This window comes from Peromyscus californicus, unplaced genomic scaffold (assembly GCF_007827085.1).
Source record: "Peromyscus californicus insignis strain IS unplaced genomic scaffold, ASM782708v3 Scaffold_19__1_contigs__length_69161282, whole genome shotgun sequence".
Classification (NCBI taxonomy): domain Eukaryota; kingdom Metazoa; phylum Chordata; class Mammalia; order Rodentia; family Cricetidae; genus Peromyscus; species Peromyscus californicus.
In genome coordinates, this window is record NW_026294491.1 from 818,775 (window position 1) to 828,684 (window position 9,910).

Sequence of the window (9,910 nt, forward strand, 5' to 3'; positions counted from 1 at the left end):
AGATGATCCCCTTCTTTTAGTTTTAAAAATTATATTTATTTTGTGGGGGTGGGGAGAGATGTGAGGGGTGGGACATGTGTGAGGTCAGGAATAGGTTCTTTCCTTCTGTCACAATGGTCTCAGGGCTCAAATTCAGGAGGTCAGACTTGAGTAGCAAGCTCCTTTGGCCACTAAGCCATCTCACCAGCCCCAAACAGGTCTTTTATTTATGCTTCAGGATTCTCACTGCATGCTTATTTCATCTTGTCTTCCTGGATTGGATTTCATTTTTTCATTCATCCTCCTCCGAGGACTCCTCTACTGTTGAAGTATTTCCCAGACACAAGGGTTCATAAAGAAAGCCAAGCAAATGACCCAGGATTGCCCAGCACTTAATGGGTCTGCCTGATCTCTTACAGCACAAGTGATCCAGCAGGCTTTCCTTTCCCCTAAAGCAGATATCACAGATGGGGCAACAGTAGATATTTTGCTTCCTGTGGGTGTTCCGGTGGGAGCCTATCATCACAGACGACTGGGAGGACTCCTTGCAACTTAAGTATTGGTTGGGCTGATTTTTGAAGTGGAACTTGAGGTGGGTTAAGAAATAGGTCTTCCTGGTTAAACGTACTGAACAATAGGGGCAGCGGATCTTTCTTCTAGAGCATCTCACTGGAATAGGGTTGGATCTGACATCCAAGGATGAGGCTCTGCTGTTCCTTGTCTTAGTCCTGGCCACTGGTCCCTGGATCACTTTTGAGTGCCTGAGGATGGGAGCCTGGGATCTAGGTGATGTACGTGGAGCCTTCACCTTACGCTCCTGGCTGCTAGCCACTGGCTTCCTGTTTTGGTGTACCTTCATGTGGCGTTTGACCTCAGACTGATCCCGGAAGCGTTTTCCACACACAGAGCATGAACTGGGCCTATAACCTAAATGAGTACGTCGGTGACGGCTCAGTCCAGAGGCATCACGGTAATTCTTGTCACAGAGCTCACAAGCGAAAGGTCTCCCTCTACGATTCTGGGGCTTGGAGCCGAGGGCTTTGTGGCCAGTAGTCTGCTGGGCCTTCAAAGGAAACTGGTGATTAAAGACGTTGGTGTACTTTTTGTAACATTTGCCACAGGTCAGACAGAAATAGAGAGGTCCACCTTTGAATATCCCTGTGCAAGCACGAGAGGTCTTCTCTTCATCATCTCTCTCCTCATCTTCCAGGTTTGAGCTAGGTTTTTGAGATTTTCTCTTGCGTCCTGTGGTAGAGGAAGCAAAATACAGTTTAACATGACAACATCACCAACACAAGATTTTCACTCAGTGCAAGTCACTTTCCATTTTCCTAACCTTCAAAACTCAACCGTTCATCCTTGGGTCTTATAGGATAGAAATAGGAAAAAAACAATAAATAAAAACAATAAAAGCTAGTAAAAATTTGGGGGCTGGAGAGATGGCTCAGAGGTTAAGAGCACTGGCTGCTCTTGCAGAGGTCCTGAGTTCAATTTCTAGCAACCACATGGTGGCTCACAACCATCTCTAATGAGATCTGGTGCCCTCTTCTGGCGTGCAGGTATACATGCAGGCAGAACAGTGTATACATAATATATAAATAAATTTCATAGAAATCTCCTATGACCTCAAATATCTAAATGCTAGCTTACATCTTTGAAATCCATCTTCTCATTCTCAATATTGCTCATATTCCCACAGATGACAAGACCATATGGTAAGCAATAATCTCCCCTCATCCCTGATTTCACATGTGTCAGCCAGTTCAAAAATATTAAAGGGAGAATTCCCTACTGTAAGACCACATTCACATAACTTTTTTTTTTTTTAATTTTTTTGGAGCTGAGGATCGAACCCAGGGCTGTGCTTGCTAGGCAAGCGCTCTACCACTGAGCTAAATCCCCAACCCTCACATAACTTTTTAATGTAGATTATAATTAATCTATTTTATTAGTATTTTAGTTTAGTTTATTACTGTGTCTAGTATAAAAAACAGAACTCAGGGGCTGAGGATGTAACTCAGTAGTAGAGCCCTTGCCAAGTATATGCAAAGCCCTGGATTCAATTCCCAGCTCTGTAAAAACAAAAAAACACATAAATTGGGCCCAGTGCTATGTGTGGTTGTAGCTTCTGAAACAAAACCCCTCAGAATAGAAAACTTTATCCCCAGTGTTGGGGAGGCAAACCAGGCATGCAAGTGCTCCCCCAGTCAGCTACATCTCCAGTCCAAGGAAGACTATTTGTCTTGTAAATCTTGGGTGAAAAGTGATGGTATTAATTATTAGTAATTGAACTGGGATAAAAAGCAACACAGCACAACTGTCTCAGACCAGGTATGTGGCCACCCTAAATTATTCCTCTCAATTCCTCACTCTTATCTCAGGAACAAGCCTACCCTTCTCAGGCTCAACATTGCTTATTCACTTTCTCTTGGGAAGAAACTGTTAATCAAAGGTTAATCCTGACATAAGCGACCCACATGTAATCTCTCAATTCCTAGAAACTAGATTCCTTGTTTTGAAAGTCCTGGCTATTCATCATGAAGTCAGTGGACCTAAACCTTTGATCTCAAGGTTTCTTCCAGTCCCAGGTCTAATCAGGATGGAAAGGTATAAAGACATTGAGATGATACACTGAGCCTGGATCCTGGAGGACAATTCTATGATTGTCCTCGGCCCTTTTTACCTTCCTCTCTCCTTTGCATTTTTTTTCAACTTTGAAATTACCCCTTTATTATTTCTGTATTCATGCGTGCATGTATATACATGCTACAACATGCTTATGGAAGTGAGCAGATAACTTGTGGGATTGGTTCTTCCTTCCAAGTATATGTCAAATTCCAACTGTGAGCCTTGGTGGCAGGGCACTTTTAACCACTGAACCATTTTGCTGGCCCTTGGTTTTGTGAGATGACAGGGCCTCAAATACACCATGAAGCTGAGGTGTTGGGATTACAGATGTGAGCTACCTTACCCTGCTTCCTCTGCTATTCTTACCTGCTGTCTTTGGGGGATGGAAACCTGATCTCCTCCGTCCTTTTCCATTTTGCATGGTGTTCTGATCTGGTTTAGGCAGAAAATATTTTGGCTGTGAGTGGAGTTATATTTTGGGTGGGTGGGAGGCATAGTTTTGTTGTCTTTGTCTCACTGTGCAAGCTGGCTCTGAACTCTCCATTCTTCCGAGTGATGAGATGCACTACCGTGACTGTCTGTAGTGTGGAAATGAAACAAGTTGGTCCCATACTACGCCCCTTATTTATTTTGCAGAGAACAGGCAACCTCTTACGTGCCTGCTTTAAGAACATCAATCTAGGGCTGGAGAGATGACTCAGCAGTTTAGTGCACTTGTTACTCTGTGGAGGATCTGGATTTTGTTACTAGTAACCACATGGTGGCTTACAACCATCTACAATTCCAGTTTCAGGGGATCCCGTACCCTCTTCTAACCTCTACGGATACCAGGCACACAAATAGTGTACACACAAACATGCAAGTAAAACATTTATATACATAAAATAAACCCAAAAAATATGGGGTTTTGTTTTTAAGGAAGATTAATCTAAAACACTTGGTTGAAGGAAAAAAGATATTTTAAAAGGCAGCTTCTAATATAATGCCTTGCACACAAGACTAAGTAAATATTGGTTGGATATACAGGCAGGTGTTTTTTTGAGATAGTTTCACTATATAGTCCAAGATGGCCTCAGTCTCTCTAACCAATTTGTGATCCTCCTGCATCAGCTCCAGAAGTGTTGGGATTATAGGCTTTTGTCAACAAACCAGGTCTGAATAAGCAAATTTGCATATTTTCACAATATGGTGATAGTGATAAAAGTGTGTCTTGGGGTTGGGGAAGTAGCTCAGTAGATAAAATGTTTGCCATGCAATCATGAGTGCTTGAGTTTGATTCCCAGAACACACAAAAAGGCCAGGTGTAGTGGTACTTGGATGTAATGCCTGTGTCTGGAAGCAGGGACAGGCAGATCCTTAGGGCTCACTGGCCAGTTAGCCTAGCTCTATCAGTGAGTTCCAAATTAGTGAGACTCTACCAGAAACAAACAAAAAAAAACCAGCGTGGGTGGTATCCTGAGGAATGAAGGCTCAAAGTTGACCCTGGCCTCCATGTGAACACGTAAGTGTACCTACACATATATGCACACACAAAAAAAACATTATCTTTGTCTTTCTACAGGGTGTTTTTGTTTTCAGGTTTATTTTAATTTGTTTTGTGTGTGTGTTGAGTGTTTTGCCTGCATGTATATACGTATGTATACCACATACATGCCTGGTGCCCACAGAAGTCAGAAAATGGTGTGGGACCACTGGAACTGGAGTTACAAATGTTTGTGTGCCATCATGTGGGGGCTGCAAACTGAACTCAGGTCCTCTGTAAGAACAACAAGTGCTCTCTTAACTCCGGAGCCACCTCTCTGGGCCTATGTAGCTTTTTTGTTTTGTTTTCCCGTGTAGTCCAGGCTGGCCATAAAGCTGCTATGTAGCTGAGAATCACCCTTGACCTATGGTCTTCCTACCTCCACTTCCACACCCAGCTCATCATATTAAGTCTTCATTTCTTTGATTTTTACCCCTGAACTTCGTAACTCAGATCTTCCAGGTACAGAACTAGGAGCCAACTTTGATCTACCTGAGCAAAAAAATCAAATACATATTCTAAGGCTACAGAACAGGGAGAGTACCAAGGGAGTCATGATCTCTTACCTACAAATGTCAGGTTCTTAAAGGTTTCTGACAACACATTCTGGTAAACAGCCTTCTGCTTCTCAGTCAGACATTCCCACTCTTCCTGGGTGAAATCCACTGCCACGTCCTCGTAAGTGATTGGTATCTGGAGTGGCTGGGAAGACTTGAGAATGTAAATACATAGACTTCAAGTGACTGAGATAACACCATCTTGCCCTGACTTTGTGCCTGCTTAGGGACCCTCTAAACAGTTACATCAGCCTTGGCAACACATTCAGGATTTTCTATGATCCTGACCATAGCCCAAACTCATAACCAAGTATCTGAAATGTGTAGCCAAAGCAATATTACCAGGTTCCCCTAACCTATTCCTGACAATGTGGTTTTTGTCTGTACCCAAGCTTCTATGCCAAGAGTTTTTCCAAGGCGCTAGCCTGCTCCTGGTCACCAGCTTAAATGAAGGACTCCTATTTGGCCTTATATGCATGGCAGTGTGTAATGTTCTCATCTGGACTATAAAATACTGACATAGTCTCAAGATTTAGAGAATTCAAACCTAAGAGAAAGATAATGCCATGAAAGAAAAGAACAAGTATGAAGAAGGGCACAAAGTCAGGAGCTGTGGTTTACAGAAAGGAGAGGATGGATACAAAGAAGGAAATCACTGAATATAGAGAAGTGAAAAAATTAATGGCTACTCTTACAAAATCTGTGAAGAATGCTAGGGTGGTATGGGAGATAGACAAATCTTGTAATTCCCTTTTTCCCCCCGTTTGGCCTGGAACAATCTGAAGTTCCACTAGATCCACAGACAGGGAACTGGGTAAGAAACCTCAGAGAGACCGTGGCCTTGCATTTCTCTACCTGATCTTTCTCCCTTCCACTGTCGGACTTCACTGGTAATCTTGTTATATGCATGTGTGTCTTCCTCTACCTTAGTTTTTTGAGAAATCTCTCATTGATCCTGGAGATCACCAATGCAACAAGAGTTATCTGGCCAGAAGGCCTCTGGGATTATCCTGCTGCAACTAGTTTCTTGTGGGATTTATTTTGTTTTGTTTTTATGTGGAGACTGAACATTGGGCCCTCATGTTTGTACAAGTACTTTACACATGAGCCATCCCTATCTCCTCTACTATAATCTATCTTCTGGGCTCCTGTAGAGCAGCTAACATGCTAACTATTCCACGGAGCAGTATGTCTTTAGTTGTTTCTCTTTCTGGTTTCAGTCACTTCTGGTCTGGTCCCCAAGATTAATGGGACTCCTTGTGACTCTCTACCTCCCAGGCACTAGGCAAATAGGGAGGTCCTATGTGGTGACACTTTATTTGTGCTGAAATGTGGTGATATTTTATTTGTATGTTAATAAATAAAGTTTGCCTAGAGATCAGAAGACATAGCCAGCCCATAAACAAAAGTCAGGCAGTGGTAGCACATGCCCTTAATCCCGATCACATGGGAAGCAGAGTCTGTGTGTGTTCAAGGACACACTAGGGAACAACTAATCATGGTGACACACGCCTTTAATCCCAGTACCAACCATAGAGACCTGGAGGTCTGTACAGACAGGCAGTTACAAGGAAGTGAGGTTGCTGGGCTAAGAGTCAATGAGAGGGCAGAACAGCAAGGCAAGATGGTTCTTCAGGTTCCTGCTCCACAGAGGAAACTGCCAGACATTCTACAGGACACAGAGAAGCAACTGAGAGACTCTAGGCCTGTTGGCTGAAGAACGGATGCCCTAATGTTACAGAAGAACTTTGGATGACTGTCCAGGCAGCCAGCTATCTCTGTCATTCTAGATTTTTGGAAGTTGCTTACAATGTACTTGCTGGTTACTTAGGTAATATTATATCCTTCTGAGGTCTTTGATGTAGTTGAAGACTAGTTATAATTTTGCTTAGTTATGATAAAAGATAAATTAGATATGAAACTTTACTCACAAATATAGGATAGATAGAATATTTTCTTTAATTTTACAAAATACAAATAGACTAGATATTGTAAGTCTTGCTTTTTAACTGTTTGTTATATGTAATTATACTATGTTAAAGTTAAACCCTTCCTTTTTGATTAGACAGAAAAGGGGAGGTACTATGGGATGTTCTATATGCTGTGAATGTGTTGCTCTGATTGGTTGATAAATAAAACGCTGATTGGCCAGTAGCCAGGCAGGATGTATAGGCAGAATAAGCAGAGAAGGAGAATTCTGAGGAAAAAAAAAAAAAAAAAGACAAAAAAAAAAACAGAACTGAGGAGGAGATGCCAGTCCACCGTCCAGGAAGCAGCATGTAATGGCACACAGGTAAAGTCACGGAACACATGGCAACATATAGGTTAACAGAAATGGGTTGAGTTTAAGTGTAAGAGCTAGTAAGTGGTAGGCCTGAGCTACTGGCCGAGCAGTTTTAATTAATATAAGTCTCTGTGTGTTTACTTGGGTCTGAGCAGCTGCAGGACCAGGTGGGACACAGGAAAACCTTCACCTACAGTCCTATAAGGCCCCAGCAAATGATACTGCTTCTTGTAACAAAACTGTCTACTCTAAAAGACTGTCTTCCTTCAGTGTTCAGCTGTACAAATTCTCCTCTTTCACAAGTGATAGCTTTAGTTCCCTCAAAGCTCAGGCTGTAGAGTTCAGGGCTCTAGTTACCTGTTTCTTAGCTCCCATTGTTTGGTAATGCCAGGCTGGTGCTGGGTGTTTGAAGGTTATTCCAGACTGCTTCTAGTCACTGCTTGTTGGTGCCCACTTCTAGAAATCTGAGGTTAGGGAAAAAGATACAATATCAGGAAAAGGAAAGCAAGAAGCCAGTGCTTCCTTAACACACAGTCACTAACTTCCTGCACTGTGACGGAACCTTCTCAGCAGTGCCATTTGAGGTAACAGTTAATGATTCCATCTTCATAAACCTCAAACGTAGTGATGTTAAGTCATTCACTCAAGGACATTTGACCAACGGGGGAGTTAGTTTTTTTAATTCTAGATTCAGTACCACTGAAAAGTACATACTTGAATTTGTCACACACCATTGATCCTGTTTTCATTCTCCCTGACTTGATTTCATTGGAAACATGAAAGTAAATCTCTCTCCTAGGACCAAAGATTAAAACATAGATTCTGTGACCTGAATATGTGTGTGGTGCCTTGGGGCTCAGGCCCAGGGGCTTGTGGATACTAAGCAGGTAATGTACCACAGAGCCTTATGTATACCTCAAGCTCTGTTAGATTTTTGTATACATACGTTATTTACAATCGAGCTATCCCCTGACGACCTCTTAAGCTAAAGATACGATTAGGTCAGAAATGCAGGTAATGCACCTAGCCTACAGAACCTCATAACTTAGTAACACAGCACACTGTAGGGTGTTGTTTCCCTCCTAATCTGCTAGCTGTCTGGAAACTGCAGCCTGTGACTACTGTCCTGCATGAAGAGACATCAGAGTATCCTACGTACTAGTGCTAGTCTAGGGACAAGTTACCTCAACCCCCAAATACAAGCTGAGTGAATGTGCAGGACTTCCCGTTATCTTGAACCATCTTAAGTCTTGGCATCGTGAGTCAGGTATCACTTCTACAACCAGATCCTTGGAAAGCACAGTGATACTAATACAACAGCATTCCTTGTTCACATGCAAAATTTTATGCTGATTAAAAAAACAAAAAAGGTCTCTTCCTGTGGACAGCCATTCACCTACTTCTCCTCTCTCTAGATGCTAAGGAAAGCATTAAAGGCATAAAAACATGTCATTCTCTCTTTTCCTCTCACTTCTTTGGTTAAGTGAAAACACCGGCAAGGAACAAGGCATTCGAGGAATTGCTAACTGGATCCCCAAGAAGTTGCCAGGAAAGCTGCATTCCTAGGATCTGAAGCTGATTTTCTTCCTTCCTTCTCTGTCTTACCTCCCATTCCCCTCTCCCTTTCTTTTAAGACTCTGCTTGAGATGGGCAGATCTAGCATCTCTCCCATTTTTCAGCCATCCACACTCCAAACAGCTCTACACTAGTGTTTCCAAGGACCTGCCCGTAAGTTGTCTTCACAATGGCAGGAAGATGCACATCTGGTGACCCAGCCTATTACCCAGGCACCAGGAAGACAGAGACAGATCTCCATGAGTTCTGGGCAGCCTGGACTACAAAATAAGTCTCAGAAAACAACACACACACACACACACACACACACACACACACACACACACACACACACACACACGACAGCAGGGTGCAGTCCTTGGTACAGATTTAGGCTGCTTAAGAAGACTGCCAAGCATTGCTTACCTCCCCACCCACCTCCTCCCTCTTAATTTACCTCCTTTTGTACTTTCCTGGTCCAGGAGACTCCAGAGTGGAAGGAGACCGAATTAAGACTTGGCTGTTAATAGGCAGGAAGTCCCAAGTGGGTTCACCTGTACCCTGGACTGGCCCCTACCCTTCCATAGGGTAAATTTCTGGGGGGGGGGGGGGGGAATGTGCGGGCACTTCTCAATTCGACTCCACTCCTCCCAACTAAAACCCATTCATGATTTCCCAAATCTGAGGAGTCGGCGGGCCGGAATAGCACACACTTGCAATCCCTAAGCTCAGGTGACCGAGAAAAGAAGATCAGGCAGCCTTGCTTACTGCAAGACACCCTGTCTGTCCGCCTCTCTTTCTCTAAATCTGAGTCCCCCGCCTCTCTTCCACGTATACAACCTGTGGAGACAGGCCTGCACACCGAAGGCTTGGCTGGATGTGCCCGGCCCCAGCCCCGAAACCCCCGGGGCTCAGCCGCGTGAGCTTTACCACCGCGTTGCCGGGAGGGGAGGCTTCCCCAAGCTGGTGTGGGTCCCCTCGTGGCTCCACCGGGGCTCTCACAGAGGCCGCAGCCCGACAGTCCCGCGGCCGGCCTACAGTCTTCCCCAGCGCGGGTCCTCCGGGTGGCTGCCCCGGACTGCGCACGCTCACGCCTGAAACTCCGTCCCCCAACCCCCGACCCCCCACCCCGCCCCACCTCCGGAGAACGCAGCTCCCTGAAGGGCGGGGCGTGTTCGAGCCCGGACGGGAATGCAGCGGCGTGAACTCAGGAAGGCGCTTCTGCCCCAAGTCAGCAATTTTCTACGCGGTGGCCACACCTTGACTCGCAGTCCCTGCCCTCCCGCTCGGCCCGTAACCCACCTCGGGTGGCTGCCCGCCAAGGTCAGAAATTTGGATCTTAAGAAACCCAATGCCACGCCTTCTCGCCCCGCCTCCGGTCGATCA

General features: G+C 44.5%; 1 protein-coding gene across 13 annotated transcripts; it reads right to left on the bottom strand.

Moving 5' to 3' along the window:
• Positions 1–20: 20 nt before the first annotated feature.
• On the bottom strand, positions 21–9,681 carry Zfp57 (ZFP57 zinc finger protein). Of its 13 annotated transcripts, XM_052744056.1 has the most exons (7): positions 9,455–9,595; positions 8,982–9,044; positions 7,685–7,765; positions 7,328–7,434; positions 4,696–4,840; positions 2,974–3,039; positions 21–1,224 (listed from the first exon to the last, which is right to left on the bottom strand). In XM_052744056.1, the coding sequence occupies exons 4-7, from the start codon at positions 7,343–7,345 to the stop codon at positions 272–274; spliced, it is 1,182 nt and encodes a 393-aa protein (XP_052600016.1). In that variant the 5' UTR covers positions 7,346–7,434; positions 7,685–7,765; positions 8,982–9,044; positions 9,455–9,595; the 3' UTR covers positions 21–271. The 13 variants fall into 13 exon arrangements, with proteins under 13 accessions (XP_052600016.1, XP_052600012.1, XP_052600014.1 ...); XM_052744052.1 differs by lacking the exon at positions 8,982–9,044 and having other exon boundaries at positions 9,365–9,596; XM_052744054.1 differs by lacking the exon at positions 7,685–7,765 and having other exon boundaries at positions 9,365–9,596.
• Between the last annotated feature and the right edge of the window lie 229 nt (positions 9,682–9,910).